A 16,770-nucleotide genomic window follows, 5' to 3' on the forward strand; every position below is an offset into this window, starting at 1 on the left:
AAGCTGTTTCATTTTTTAGTTTCATTTTCCTCTTATATCCTTCCAGAACCTCAAGCTAACGACCCAGGAACATGAAAATATCATTGTGGTAAGTCTCTATATATGCGTGATGTTCAGTGGGTTGTGTAGGTGAAGCATAGGACCTGCAGAAATAAGGCTGCACGTTTGAGGCAAATTTTACAAGTTAGCACTCCCAACAAGGTTCATCATTTGATAAAAGGACTGATTAAATATCTGGGCATGGAAACCAATGTGTACTTGTGTACCAAAGACAGTAAAATCTCTGAAAAATGCTGCTCCAAATAGATATAGCAGGCACAGCTGTCTTTAGACAATGTCGAATTTTGCCAAAGTATTACAAAATCTGACAGAAGCTCTTAAGTGTGGAGAAACAATTAGAATTTACTGGACATACATCATGTTGATCAATGCAGATGTTGAATGTGATGATTAGCAAATACAATGAAGGGATATGACATACAAACTGGATCTTACAGAAGATCAATGCACCCATTTCTTAGCTCTCCCAAGTCTCTGGTTATTATCTTAATATGAATGGAAAGTCACTGAGGTTGCTGATTGAGAGCACTGACCTCCATATCCTTTGCCAATCCTCTTTCTCGTCTATGAAGTTTCATGCCAGGATCGCCAACCTGTGGAATTTGTTTCTTTCTCCCGGCCTTACTACAGTAATCATCTTTTGACCAATAAGAGACAAAAAATTATGTGCAGGTATTTAATATTATTATAGCCAAATAGATGAGTGTAAACTACTTGAAGTTGATTTGAGTGGCTCCCGGAGTAGTGTGAGAAAGTGGGACTTAGAGTTAATAGTAACCTGTCTGACCACCTGTAAGATCCAGTATATATGTCATATCCCTTCATTGTATTTGCTTATCACATACATCATGTTGATCAGTGTAGATGTTGAATCCTAATTGTTTCTCCACATTCAGAGGCTCTGTCAGATTTTCTAATACTTGGCAAAATTAGACATTGTCCAGAGACAGCTGTGCTGCTATTTCTAATTGGAGCAACATTTTTTTTAGAGATTTTACTGTCTGCAGTACACAAGAGAAAGCTCAAAGTAATTTTGAAAGCACCAGATTATGCCATTACTAGTGAATTAGTTTCATTATAAAGGAGGCCACAATGTCCATCTAAGTGTGTACAACAATAGCTTACATTTTCATAAGTGCCTTTAATATAAAAGGCATTCCAAGGTGATTTGCAGAAGTGTAATCAGACAAAAATTGACTCAAGGAAAAAAAAAAGTTATTAGGAGGGATGACTAAATACTTGGTTAAAATTTGATTGAGAACCTTAAAGGAGGAGAGAGAGGGGGTTCCAGGAGGAGCACGAGGGCCAACATGACCACCAAGGGAGTGGTAGGACAGTGGAGAAGGGAGGGGGGTTTGGACAGGTTGGGCGATGAGGGTGGGGCGGGGGGGGGGGGTGGGGTGGGGGTGTTGTGAGGCAGTGTGTTGCATAAGAGGCCAGAGTTGGAGGAACATAAAGTTTTCCTAGTTGTAGGACTGGGGTGTTACAGAACCATTACAACATTAGGGAGAAGCAAGGCCATGGAGGACTTTGAACATAAGGATGAGAATTGTAAATTTTAGGCATTGGTGGACCGGGTGTTAATGTAGGCCAATGACCATGGGCAGTTGAGGAGCAGATTAGGATATGGTTAGCAGAATTTTTCAATTAGTTCACAGTTATGATGGGTGAAAAATGGAAGACCAGCTAGGAGTACATTGGAATATTTGGGTATGGAGGTAACAAAAGCATTGATGAGGGTTTTAGCAGCAGATGAGTTGATGCAGGGGTGAAAACTGGATATGTTATGGAGGTGGAAAAAGGCAGTGTTTGTGATGCAGAGTGTATAGTTTCAGAAGCTTAGCTTGGGGTCAAACAGGATGCCGTTGATAAAAGCAGTCTGAGACAGAAGCTGGGAAGGGGATAGAATTGGTAGCAGTTTATAGTAGGGGCCGAAGACAATGGTTTTGGTCTTCCCAGCAGTTATTTGGAGTAAATTGTGGCTCAATCTGGACCCAATGTCAAATGACAAACTGAGGCAGTGGGGAATGAAGAGAGTTTGTGAGGCAGTAATTATGTTTTGAAAGGTGTTCACATCCCTGGCTGAGTGCTTTCCATTTTCACTCATAACAACAGGTGCAGAATTCTGCAGCAAAATTACAAAGCTGTTTATGGGACCCTGCTGTTGTTTAATGGCTGTTGCATTTGCCTACATAATAGTCACTGCCCTTCAAAAGGAGCTCTTTGCCTGAAGTGCTTTGAGCTGTTTCAACATATATAAATACAAGGGTTATTTATTACAATGCAGGCGTGTAGACAGTGTCACTGGATAACTGCAATGTGAGCAACCCGACTGGATATTTGCCCCGTTCATCTCCACATTCTTGGATAAATTTATCTTTTGTAACTCTTTCGAGTACAAACACGTTTCCATCTGTTATCAGATGAAGTTACATTGTTTCATAGTTTGCCATTGTGAGATTTGGACTCTTGATCTTAGGGTTACAAACCCAGTACCATAACCACTTGGCTATTTAGGCCAAGCCATAAACATGTTTCCATCTGTTCCTATTCAGATGAAGTTACATTGTTTCATAGTTTGCCATGGTGAGATTTGAACTCTTGATCTTGGGGTTACAAACCCAGTACCATAACCACTTGGCTATTTAAGCCAAATATTCCATTATGGACTGATCAGTTTTTTATTATAACTCTTTCGAGTACAAACACGTTTCCATCTGTTCCTATTCAGATGAAGTCACATTGTTTCCCATCGTGAGATTTGAACTCTTGATACTCTTTTGAGTAAACCTGTTTCCATCTGTTTCAGATGAAGTTACATTGTTTCATAGTTTGCCATTGTGAGATTTGAACTCTTGATACTCTTTTGAGTAAACCTGTTTCCATCTGTTTCAGATGAAGTTATATTGTTTTATAGTTTGCCATTGTGAGATTTGAACTCTTGATCTTGGGGTTACAAACCCAGTACCATAACCACTTGGCTATTTAGGCCAAGCTAATTTATCTTTTGTAACTCTTTCGAGTACAAACCCGTTTCCATCTGTTTCAGATGAAGTTACATAGTTTGCCATTGTGAGATTTGAACTCTTGATCTTGGGGTTACAAACCCACTACCATAACCACTTGGCTATTTAGGCCAAGCTAATTTATCTTTTGTACCTGGCTATTCATGATGCCTATCATAATTAGGTTGTGTTAAGTGGGGTCAGCTGCCACTGAATCTATTTGAGCCAGGCAAGTCCACAGTGCTTAAGAATAGATGATCAATCAGCTAGCCTGGTTTACTTCCAATCAGAGCCCTAATAAAGAGTCATAACAGACTCGAAACATTAACTCTGTTCCTCTCTCCACAGATGCTGCCAGACTTGCTGAGTTTTCCAGCATTTTCTGCTTTTGTTATAACCTGGTTCACCTTGTTTGTTTTGTATCTTACCACACACACAGTTTTCCCTTTGGGAAATATGGGGGAAGTGTTGGAAGGATTAGCAGGCTAATTATCAACTTGTTTGAACTGCTTCATGAAGGCTCCTTCTGTAGCCAACAAATCCTGGCATGAGACTTGAACCTGGAGTTCCTGGCTCAGAGGCAGGGGGCACTAACTAATGAGGCACGAGACCTCTTGCCTGGTTCACGAATGGATATTGGTGGGGAAGACCTGTCATTCAGGGCTAGCCTTGGTCCCACCCTGCTCTTAGCCAGATGGGAAGCCTCAGAGAGGAATTACCGGTCATCTACTTTAGTGACATTACTGCAGTGTTCAACTTATTGTGGGGGTAACACTGGGATACAAAACCTGGAAGAAAAATGTTTATAGACTGTAACTGTAACCTGTGTTACCGGAAAGCAGCACATTGAGGATACTTAAAACGAGATAATAAATATAAGAGGCGGGAGCTGGTGAGGGAATGACGTTGAACAGAAAGTACCCCCCTTCAGATTTTCCTTTTTAAACTAATAACAAATATATTTGAAGAAGGATAAATCGATTTGCCAAAAGCGGGAATGTAGAATAATATGACGTGTCTTATTTCTGTCCCTCAGGCAATCGCACCTTTGCTGGAAAACAACCATCCTCCTCCAGATCTCTGCGAGTTTTTCTGCAAGGTACATATCTCTAATTCTTTATGTATGTTCCTGCTTGCTGGGAGGGAGGCTGGAACAGTTCTTGTGCAACGCAATTCAATTCAAATTTGCATTTGCTGCCAATCACTTTGATCCAAGCTGCATAATGTGCTTTGTAGAAGGTATAGCTGCTAATTAAAGCAAATCAGATGGAAATATACACCATTTTGCAAATGCAACTGATCTTCAAAACCATTGCTACCTTATTAATCAAATGCAGTGTGAAAAATTCTCTTGGAGAATCAGATTGTAGATTTAGGTCCAGATATGGAGAAACCAGAGAATCTCCTGAGAGCAGAGAAGGTGAAGGGGAGATTTAATTGAGATGTTCAGAATTATGAAGGGTTTTGATGAGAGGTGGGCCTGTTAACAGAGGACGCAGATTTAAAATAATTGGCAAATGAGACAGAGCTAAGATAAGGAGAGTGGTTTTTTAACACAACCACTTTTAAAATTGGGTAATAGGAGCAGATTCAATAGTGACTTTCAAAAACAAATTGAATATATACTTGTAAAGGAAATCTTTGCAGTGGAATGGGACAAATTGGGTAGCTCTACAAAGAACCAGCAGTGGAACGGTGAGCTAAATAGCCTCCGTTTTTGCTGTATGATCATATGTAGCATAGTTTCAAAGGTATTTTATTTTGCAGCACTGCAGAGAGCGGCCTCGATCGATGGTTGTCATAGAAGTGTTCACACCTGTGGTTCAAAGAATCCTCAAACATAATATGGTACGTTTGTATTTAATCTGGTTTTTTAATTCGTTCATGGATGCAGGCATCGCTGGCCAGCATTTATCGCCCAGCCCTAATTGCTCAGAGGGCATTTAAGCCACATTGCTGTGGCTCTGGAGTCACATGCATGCAGACCAGGTAAGGACAGCAGATTTCCCTTCCCAAATGACATTAGTGATGGGTTTTTACAACAATCGACAATGGTTTCATGGTCATCATTAGACTTTTAATTCCATATTTTTATTGAATTCAAATTCCACTATCTGCCATGGCGGGACTTGAACCCGGGTCTCTGGATTACTAGTCTGGCGATAATAACACTCACATTGCCTCCTGATGCATATCCAGAGCTTTCGCCAGCGAAAAATATCTCCCCAGATTGAGCAATGTTAGAATTCTTCTTTAATCTGAACTGTTAATACAATAGACAATTTTCAATGCATCATGTGCTCTGATAGCAACCGGAGGAAAACATATATCATACATACTTCTAAACTACCCAAAACAAATTGCTTAAATTTGGCAGAAACAAATTTCCAAGGTTTTGTAGCTAGAAGATAGTGGCCTCTGGCTGCAGCAGAAATATTTATTGAGCCGATGGGGGTTCTTTGACGAGTGCTGGTGACTTGCCCACCACCTCCAGCCCACTGTGTTATATGGGGCTTGGAAACCCCTAGCAAGAACAGCCTAGTTCGCATGTACAGCATGCTCATTGAATTCAGTTATCAGTTGTTTGACAGCATTGCATGATGAAAGTAGAATTAGCTCCTCCTGGTGGAAATCAAAGCATATATATATGTGTGCATGTGTATATATTTTATATATACATTATATGTGTGTGTGTATGTATGTTTACATGTATATGTTATGTGATATATTAATAATCTTATGAAGTGCATGCAATTCTTGCCCAAAAAATCCTACTTCAGAATGATCCTGGTTTTCAGTCAATATGTGTCCTTGTAAATTGCAATGTTAACATTTTTCACTCAACCTTGCTGTAAGCAGTGAGGTTTTTTATTGTAATCAATTCTCAAGATATTAGCATCACTGCCAAGGCTAGCAGTTATTGACCCTCTTTAGTTGCTCTTGAGAAGGTGATGGTGAACTACGTCTTCAGCCACTCCAGCCCTTAGTAGCAGTTTGGCAGAACCCCCGTAGCTTGCTCTCCCATTTCAGAGGGGCACTTAAGGCCGGAGTTCTCTCCACTTTAAACATCTTTGAATGTGGAACCATTTCCAGGTCCTGACTCCGCATGTGTCAGTGGTGCACACCATATCGTTATCTTATGGGAGGCGACCAATTAACAGGCCGCCTCAGCATTCACCATTCAAATAGGTCCGATCATGAGCCAGTATGTGAAGGTGTCCAGCAGCTATTGGGGGAGTGCAGCTAAAGCAACTGGGGGAGCAAGAGAGAGCACCACTGCCAGAGGGAGGTGAGAGGGAAGAAGCTGCTCTTAAGTCATAGCATGCTCAGTAGCAGCAGGCTGCTTCAGATTCTGCTGCAAACCTTTGAATGCAAGTATCCCGTTCTTTTATGATATTAATCCCAGATGTAACGTAACGTGGTTTTTTGCTGTGCCCTTGGCAAGTCATGGACACAGTGGAGGGTCCCGGTCGGCTCTGGGGAAAACAGCAATGTCGAGGTAAAATTTAAGCTTAATCACCTATTCAGCTGCTAACTTGGGCAGGTTGGCATCAGCACCCTGATGCCTGCCCCAGCAAAAAATGCATGGAGATGGAGAAATGTTTGGCAGCCGGCCCAGCACATCTCTCTGTAACTTGCCCGGCAGCCTAGCCTCCAACTCCGCCTCCAAGGGGCTGAGAAAATTCTGGCCTAAGAGTATAGTTGGGACTGGAATCACATATGGGTCCAGTCGGATAAAGGTGACAGAACCTTGATAAACTGTTGGAGTTTTTATACCATTTGAACAGCTTCATGGTCACTTATGGCAGGCTTGTGTCACAAAGTCTCTCATCAACATAGGAAAAACTACTTTAAACCTTGCCGGAGTAAAATCTGCTATGCAATCCCATAAAGCTTCTATTCCTAGCAAAGTTTTGCTTAATAATTTATGTTTGTCGTGAAAAGCATAGTTTACTTTGCGTATCAAGGCATTCTTTTAATTATAATTCAATGGTCTGGCTGAACTGGGACACTGTGATGTTCGGAAGGTTGGACATGCCTCCATCAGCCTAAATTAGATGCACTGAGTCATACATAAGTGCAGAACAAAAATGCAATAGTTTGAGACACTCCCAAAGGAGAAGATCAGAAAGAGAACCGGTTCCCATGCAGCAGTCAAAAATTGCAACAATATGCAAATTTCACAAGTAGAAAGGCACCACGTATACAACAATGGTCAAAACTGAAAACATTGGGAAAATTGGAAACAGTAGCAGAACCTTTGTTTTTGTTTCATGCCAAAGTAACAGATTCTGTTCTATAGGTCTTGTGTCCATATTACAGGAAAGAGGGATTCATGCAGATGCAGCCTGGATGCTGTAATTAATAACAACTGTGACGGAAAGAATCAATGTGTTGCAATTGTCTTCCTCCTTTCCCACTTACCAAATCACAATTATAATCACACTGATCCATATTTGGGATGCAGTAAATGAGTGGCTTGAGACATGACATATGGGTAGCTGCTTAGAAAGTAGAGGCAACTTTAGACCTTTGGTGCCCAAAGCTTTCCACCATTTTCTTGCCTGACGCAGAAACCTGTTGTAGACTAATAGATGGAGATTGATTGCCAAGATTGATCAACAGCACCATTATCGTTGTATCATGCAACTATCAGAATGGTAGAAGGCGGACAAGGTGGACCTTGGATTTGTTTTTGTCCAGCAACATCTGCTCATGTGTTCAAACAAAACAACCCATAACAGTAAAAAGGAGCAGTCAGAATGGGATTCTTGTGGCTTTTTAAAAAATAACTTTAATGGTTATAAATGTTTATAGTTTATGCTATAATTAAATCTGAAATAATTGTGAAATGGGTACTTAAATCTTCCTTATTATTATTTAACAAGGGTAACAATGCTAGTGGAGAAGTCAGTACGTTGATTTGTGGAATATACGTAGGTGGACAAGGCAGATTAAAGTAATGCTAACGAGGCCAAGGATTACATTTCCCAATTTTTTATCTGTTGTTGTTGGCAGTGTAGCAGTGCAGTTGGTTCGTAGTTTGGCGACAACCAGAGTAAAATATACCCTGATGGAATTGCAGTTTCATTTTCCTTGGCATTGAAAAGGAGGAATATTTATTGAAATGGAAGAGTTTCATTTGCTCTTTCCTGCATAATTGAATATAGCTTGACCACAGCGTATTAAATTGCAGAATTAAAGAATCCTCATGTTAACTGTGGGAAGAACAGTTCCAAATGGAATTGCTATTGTAGTTAGTGTGTTCTATGGATGCTATTTTGCATTTCTTTGCACAAGTTGCATTTAAGTGTAAAGTAGAGCAACACTTTCAAAAGGCTATCTGTAACAATTTTTAAATCCTGGAACAACTCTTGAAAGGAAATCATTAATAATTTGGCCCTATGTTGGCAGTCTCAAGGGAAGGCACCTAAAGAATGAGTGCTTGTCAGAGAATGGGCTTAAGGTCCAGTGCTGAACAGCGCAGTGGGCTATTTCTTATTTATCTAGCCCATTCTGTGCTTGATGTAAAATCTTTGATGCTAAAACTTTCTTCTTTTTTTACAAAAGAGGGAAATATTTCGTTTCCAGCCTTGAAGAGCACAACAATGTGTGTAAAATGGGAAACTATTAACGTTAATTCATTAGTTTACATGTTAATTTGGACAGTTTAATTACATTTTTGTTGGGATAAATGCTGTACAGGAACTAGAGTAACTTGTATAGATTTCCTAACACAACTAAAGATTGGTTAATGAGAAAGTGGATCTAATTAAAAGGTAGATGCCACTGTCATGCCATTTTGTCTCCATTCTGCCTAACTGATACAGTACTCCAAAATGTCGAATGATGAATTTTCTATTGTGAGCTCCGCCATACTGGTGGAAAAGTGGGTAGTAGAGGTTTAGAAGCTGTAAAAGATGCCGTATAAAATAATTGATTCACATTTATTGCAGTTCATATAGAATTCCCAAGTCAAATGCTTATATTTATTATGTATCCTGAAGATGGGTACAGTAGCATCAATTTTGCCACACTATCTGCTTTTCATCCTAAAGTTTTGGGATTTGGGGACACTGCCAATGTTGTTGTTTTTCAGTAGTGTTTCCAATATTATTGGAAATTATGATATCTGTTGAGCCTCTTTTCCCAGTGGGCTTATAAAAAAAAAACACTCTTCTGTTTGTCTAATAAAAGTAAATTAAACAATTTTTTCAGACTGTGAGAAGACTAAAGTTCATGTCAGCTAAAGTGTGAATCCATTTGAATAGATTTGTATGATTAAGTATTGTGCCACAGGGACGGCTTTAAAATGATGACGTGAATTCAATGACGTGATGAGACATCCTGTAGTCAGGAAAGTGCCAGAGACTGGAAGCCATGGCATATGTCCAGCAATGCAGTCTGACCCCCAAACTTTGTTTGATGCCAACACTAGTAACAGTCAGAATTGCTAAAATGCTGGCATAATAGTTATGTTACTGGATTAGTAATCCAGAGGTTTGAATTTATGATCTGGAGATATGAGTTCAGATCTCACCATGGCAGCTGGGGCACTTGAATTCAGTTAACTAATTAAATAAATATGGAATAAAAAGTTACCATTGGTAATGGTGGCTGTGAAGCAAGCAGATTATCATTAAAAACCCATCTGGTACACTAATGTGTTTTATGGAAGGGAATCTGCCATCCTTACCCAGTCTGGCCTATATATGACTCCAGACGCACAACAGTGAGGTTGTATCTGAACAGGCCTACTCAGCCACTCAGTTTAGGGATGGGCAATAAATGCTGGCCTTACCAGTGATGCCCACATTGCGTGAATGAATTTTTAAAAAGTACATTGTGTATATCTGCCTATACAGTAGACCCACTTTATAAGGTTCACTGAGGTAAAGCACATGACTGCAGAGGTAAATTGCACCCATAAAGTGCTTGATATTGCACTGGTCAGGAGACACTTCAAATTCCCAGTAAAATAAATTTGGTTAATCATAAACGTTAAATCTTCCATGAACCAGCGCAATCAGGCAGTCAATATGACATTATCATTTTCTTTTTTCTTTCAGGTAGAATGTAATTCCTTGATATAAGGAATTTAAGAGCAGTAACCTGGTGAATTTTTATTAATACAGCTGAAAATAGGTTTTTCAGTATTATACATTTACACTCTATACACATGGACCAGAATTTTGACGTTGGCGTGCAGGGGTGGGCCCAGCATGCCGACGCATAAAATGATGCATAATGACATCGGGCATGCGCCCCGACATCACTCTGCGCCATCACGATATTTCGGTGGGCGAGCGCTATGAGGTCTGATGTGCACCCGCCATTAATTTATGGGCCACTTAAGGCCCTTGAGGCATTAATAAACTGAGATTTTTCCGAGCCCGTGCGATCTTCAGAGCGTTGCACGGGCGCAAAGGGGAGGTGGGTAGGCCACATTTTTAAAAACCTCATCCACAGGCAGGATAAGAGGAGTGGGTGGGCTCGCGAGTGCTATTAGTTAGTCATTTACTTTTTAAACTTACTGCTACTTGCCTGTGTGAACAGTAGAACTTCAAATCTCTTCAGAGCTGCTTGTACAGGAATAACAGACTTCATTTGAGGACCCTGGAGTAAACATCAATCTTGGGGCCTTGCAGGTTTCAGGCAGCCTTCTCCTACCCTGGGAATGGAGGTTGTGCCCTCCACTGGAGGCACCTCCTCTGAGGAGGAAGTGAGGGCCAGAAGGGGGAGGAGGCCAGGAACTCATATTTAGCCTCCAGGGGAGACACCTTTGGGAGGACAGGCGCAGGCTCAAGGCGCGCAGAGCCAACAAGCAGTCCAAGGCGGAAGGGGCCGCAGAAGATGCCACTATCCTGCTGCCAGGGTATACAGGTGTTGAAGCAGCTACCTCAATATGTCTGAGGTGCAGTGCCGAAGGAGGCTCCGCCTCTCAAGGGAGACGGTCAGCTATATCTGTCAGATGATAGGCCCTGAGATCAGCTCCAACTGTGGGGCTGGACACCCCTCAACTTTTATGCCTCCGGCTCTTTCCAGGGGTCGCTGGGTGATCTTTGCGGAGTCTCCCAATGAGCTGTCCACACTTGTGTCAAGCAGGTGACAGATGCTCTGTTCAGGCGTGCATTGACTTTTATTCACTACCGCTGGGACGATGCCAGCCAGGTGGAGTGAGCCAGAGGCTTCGTAGTGATTGCTGGTTTCCCCTGCATCCAGGGTGCAATCGATTGCACACCTGTGGCCATCAATGTCCCAGTGGGTTGGCCGGGTTGGACCTCCAATACTTGCCAGGGCTGCAGGCTCCATACTCAATAGCTGAGAGCAACATCTGCCTGGTTAGGAACATTAACTATGTGCCTTGTCATAAAGCTCAATGACGAACAAGTCACTCATAACATCATGGGTTCCTATACGCCTGCAGAAGTAAGGAAGCACCCTGAGCCTTGTTCAAAACTAAAGCATTTAATGTTCATAAAACAAAATAGAAATGAAAGTTCTTTCAGTGGTGTTGAGCTGCACACTGACTAATAATCAACTAATACCAAAGCAACAGAAAACCACCAGTGAGAAGTCCGTGGTGTGACTAAGGTGCCTTATGCTTACATTTTCGGGTCCTACGTCTAGGTGCTTCTCCCTGGCTGGCACTGGCATTGGAGACTGTCTGCTCATTCTGCTGTCCTGTTGGCCTTGATGACCTTGGCGGGTGTCCTCTGGCCCGTGGAGCCTGTGATGGCCTGGGAGGGAGCAGCCAGCGAGCATCTCTCCAGCCGCCACAGCCTCATCAGATCCCAAGGTCACTGGCAGAGGGATAGAGGAGCTGGTGCCCGCATCTGGAGCACCCTGAGAGGAGCCTGCAGTGTGCCAACGTGAGGTTGCTGCAGACCTCCCTGCTCACCATTGATGGATGGGCACCTAGCTGCGATACTGGGTGCCCAATCCATCTCCCAGACTGACACTGACCAGCTGAGGTCAATGCCGCTGTGAGGGTTTGCAAGTCCAGGTGCAACCCCAGGGACCCCTGATTGTTCCCCTGGAGGAGCCTCTGCATGAGAGTTGCCACTCTCTCCATGGAGGAAGCATTGCGCTCAGCCATGAGGGTCAATGCATTGCTGATGCTCCACATTGGCTCCTCCATCACGGAGACCATGGCGCGCATTGCCTCATGTATCTCCGCCAGATCCTCCCGCACACCCTGCTGGACTTCCAGCATCTGCTGCCTCAGGGACGACTCCAGAGGCACATCATTAGCCACCAACTGAGCATGTTCCTGATCCCCTGCAGTCCTCCGACTGCCAGCACCATGGAAACTCTCTGTCTCCACCTACACCTCGAGTCACCTCTGTGCCCTGGGACACTAGCCAATGACCTTATCCCCACTGAGCTGCTGGTATCTGCGCTGGTGCCTGTCTGGCTGAGATGGTGTGACGCTGGTGCTTGTAAGTCATCAGGGCCCTAAGGTGTCAGTGGCGGGGTCTCTGCCTTATCGTTCCGGGTGTGCTCTAGTGAGGCTGAAAGGAAGAACAAGGACATTTGATTAGTTGAAGTTGTGACACTGTTAATGTGCATGCCTGGCCCCTGGATCAGGTTGCGCTCCTCCTTCCATAATCAATGGGAAACCCACGCCGGATGCTGAATTCAATAAATAGTCAACAGTGGAATGTCTGCAATGACAGACATTGTGACCTCAGTGCACAGCACACTTACCTCCCACTGGCATCCCAACCTCACCGCTACCAGTAGTCCTGGGTGCATGGCGCCTCTCCAGCTCGAGAGTCTCCTGTTCATATCTGGTGAGAATGAGCAATTGTGCCTGCCCTCTGCCAGTCCGCATCCGCTCAGGGTTATTGTGTGCAGTCTTCTTCTGAAAGGAGAGAGGAGCATTGATTAGTCCACCCTGTATCTGGATTGCCATTGCAGCCTTGCCACCCCCACCTGAGTGAAACATTGCAGGGCTCATGTGAATTGTGACTCTGGAGCCACCATACACTCACTCCAAGCAACCAGGGCTAACCCCCTTGCCCAGATGCTGTCTCCATCACATTTGCCTCTCACACTGTATCACCTTCCAAACCAAGGAAGCACTACCACCTAGAACGCCAAGGGCAGCAAATGGCTGGGTGCCCCGCCACCTGGAAGTTCCCTTCCCAGTCAGTCAGCATCCTGACTTTGAAATGTTTCGGTGTTCCAGCACTGCGCCTAGGTACAGATCCTTGAGGTCAACCCCCAACACAGTCCTGTGGGTGTAAGTGCACCACATGCAGCGGATACAGAAGCCAGCTCAGCATCAACCTCTCAGGGTCAACTAGACATAGGCAATAAATGCTGGCTCACCCAGCGAAGGCCACATGCCGTGAATGATTCACTGCAGTAACTACATTCAGAGTTGGAAGGGGGAGGCCAGAGGGGCCAACCTAACTGCTGTTGCTAAGTGACCCATGCCAACATGGTATGCACCCTTCCCTGATTGCAAGAGGTCATTGAAGAGCTTGCGGCACTGAACCCAGGTATGTCGCACCACATCATGTGCAATGACCCTTTCTGCCACCTCCTCCCAGACACGTTTCGTCATGTGGTGGGGGGGGCCTCCTCCTCCTCCTCCTCCCGTCCCTCAGCACGATGATTTTGCGCCGTGCTGCCACCTCCTCGAAGGCATTCATCCAAGAATCTAGGGGCACAAGTCCCTGCCGACCTGCCCTCCTGCCTGGCCTGCTCTCCAAGAATGCTCTTGGGAACCCTTCTGTTCGCTGAATATACTATACAGCCCCTCAAGCCTGCACTGCCATTCGCTAAGGTCCTGGCTGGTTTTCTACCTCAACTCCACTTTCCTGCCCGATTCTTATATCCCTTGATTTCAAAAATCTATCGATCTCTGCTTTGAATACACAAAACAAATATACTCGATGGTTAGTAAAACATTATAATCCACACAATAACCCACACAAGTCAACACTGGCTTCTCTGAGGCGTACAGCATATGCTAATGGAACAGATTTGAATCAGATGAAATTGTGGTTTGGCTTGGGACACAAGCTCCTCTTTATTTATTTTTCTGGGTGGGGGTAGGAGGACAGAAGAATTCAAAAGGCACCATGCCAAATTGCTTACGGCCACTCCTTTTTGCTTAGAATCAGCTATTGAGTAATAGGAGTTTTTTTAATAACGCAAATAGGAAGTTGCATATTACTCCAAAAATGATTAGATTGGTTAATCAGTCACCACAGTCAGAGTGTGATCCTTAAACAGTGTACAGCCAACAATGAATGGCGCTTGTTTTTGCTATACTTTAACGTTTTGTCTCCAGAAATTCATTCTGTTACTTTTATTTTATCCCTTCTGCAAATCTCCAGTGCTGTGTACTTTTGCTCCTGATTAAGTTTAGAAAATAATCCAGCTCCTTGTCCCTGAAAGTAGCATGATCCTGTTTTTATGATTCATTTTCTCTTCCTGTTTATAGAGGAGATATTTCCTTTCTACTTGCCCTAACGAGCATTTACTTGACTTGTGGAATAATCATAGGGCAGAATCTTCCTGGTCCTTTGAAGGCGGAGGGGGAGTTGCCGGGAGAGTATCACACAACCCCAACAGGATGTGCCTCTGACGCTGTCCCACCTCTGACCAAGTTTCCAGGGGTGGGCTGGCATGCGAATTGGTAGCTCGCTTCCCAGAGGTGTTAGCTAATCGCTCCAATTAAGGAACATTATCTTATGCCAATGGAACTTCCCTGATGTTGGATGGGCCCCCTCTTGAGTCTGGAGTCTGACAACTACTCTGTGGTGGCACGTCAGACTCTGAGGGCTACCAGACCCTTCAGTCAAACCCCCAATGACAGAGCCACAAGGCCAAAAATAGCCACAGCCAGAATCATTAGACCTTAATTGTTTAAACATGTTCATTAGCCATCCAATATTACCTCCATTTTAAGGCCCCTACGCTCAACAGCCTCTTTCAGCAGAATCAGACTCTTTTTGAGGGTTTTGGCTGTCCAGTTTGGCAGGCCTTCTCATTATGCCTCTCACGTCACGGTCCCACCCACTGTCCTTAATTAGATCTTAACTAGAAACATGCAGCCACATATGGGACTTGTTTTCCTGCAGCTAGTTCCATTTCTAGTTTCTGTTTATGCAACACAGCCTTTGAACATATAGGACTAAACTTATAGGAATAAATTTATAAACTGGTATGACCATTGTGAAATCTTGCCTATTGGCTTCATAAATTGGGATATCACAGGTGGGCTGATTTCCATTCATTAAAACTGATGGCCTCACAAATTTGAATGTTTTACAATTGGATACCCATGTGATCAAAATACTCATTCTGTGTTGTCATATTTTCACGGCGTCAACATTGCATGAGCCTATGGATTTCAAAGTCAAATAAAGAACAAACCGATCATATTGATTGATGTAGAGAATTTATGGAGTCACGTATCATTATAGTTTGGTTATGCTTGTGGTCACCAAGCAAAACCATTCATGTGGGAAATGACACATTTGATTGTCTCTCTAAAAAAGTGAATTGTAATGTGTGAAGCCAATATAGGAAGGATAACTTATGTAAGCGTCATGAACAGCTTTTTTTTTGCAACATCTTGTTAAGTTGACAAAAACTAAGTACATGGATGTGGTGCAATGCCTGGCCCCAGTAACCGATCACATCACATTTTACAAAGAGTTGCCTTGCATATATAGGCACTCATCTGTCACTGAGGTGAGGCACTGTATATGTTAAATGTGAGAAATGAAGCCCGATAACCTTAGATTCTTGTTAGGCAAGGGAATCAATCTACCTCTGCCTAAAAATATTCAATAACCCTGCCTCCACCACCTTCTGAGGCAGAGAATTCCAAACCGTTAGAGAAAAAAATTCTCCTCATCTCTGTCCTAAAAGGGCAACCCCTAATTTTAAAACAGTGCCCCCTGGCTCTGGACTCATCCACAAGAGGAAACATCCTTTCGACATCCACCTTGTCAATTTTGGGTTTTGCCTTGAAAAATGTCAGCATTCTGGAATTTATCATCCCATCCTCACAAAGAATGACGGTTTTAAGGAGTCTGATTATCTTGAATGCTGCCTGGGCTAGAAAAAATCTCAAGTTGGATTTTCTAATGGGGTATTAGATGATGTACTATTAGCACCAGGCAAACTGAGAGTGTGCTGATCCTGTCTGGTGGCGTGGTATGGGCAAGCTCTCGGCCTGCTTGGAGGCTGATATTGAGAGTTGACCAATGGCATTGGGCGTCCAGAGGATAAATTTTATGTCAGCAGGTTTCAGGGGATGTTTACAAGAGACTAGATGCACTTAAAGGAATGAAATCAGTTAATGGTGAGTAACTGTATACGAGTTAAGAATGGTGGTAGACTTTACAAAGGCAGTTAGCACTTTAAAAATTATATTTAAACATTCCAAAATGTGTGGGTAACTAAAATCGTTGGTAAATCTCATTGGCTTATAATATAAATGTAGAGGCAAGAAACTGGGTGTGTGGCCAAGGGATTAAAAAAAATCATTCTCTGGATGTGGGTTTCGCTCACAAGGCTCATCCCTAGTTGTCCTGAGAAAGTGGTGTTGGTGGTGGTGGTTGAAGGCTATCTTGAACTGCTCTAGCGGACTAATAATCAGTGACTTGACAGGCTATTTCAGAAGGACGTTAGGCATCAGCCACATTGGTGTGAGACTGGTATCACATGTAGGCCA

General features: G+C 43.2%; 1 protein-coding gene across 2 annotated transcripts in view; it reads left to right on the plus strand.

Moving 5' to 3' along the window:
• The window catches only part of LOC121279799 (c-Maf inducing protein), a 228,919-nt gene that overhangs the window by 153,559 nt on the left and 58,590 nt on the right, over nt 1-16,770 (plus strand). For both annotated transcript variants that reach the window (XM_041191162.1, XM_041191163.1), the window contains exons 5-7: nt 47-88; nt 4,102-4,164; nt 4,833-4,913. In XM_041191162.1, coding sequence (XP_041047096.1) covers nt 47-88; nt 4,102-4,164; nt 4,833-4,913 — 186 coding nt within the window. The remainder of the gene's footprint in view (nt 1-46; nt 89-4,101; nt 4,165-4,832; nt 4,914-16,770) is intronic.

Source organism: Carcharodon carcharias, chromosome 7, assembly GCF_017639515.1.
Source record: "Carcharodon carcharias isolate sCarCar2 chromosome 7, sCarCar2.pri, whole genome shotgun sequence".
Lineage (NCBI taxonomy): Eukaryota > Metazoa > Chordata > Chondrichthyes > Lamniformes > Lamnidae > Carcharodon > Carcharodon carcharias.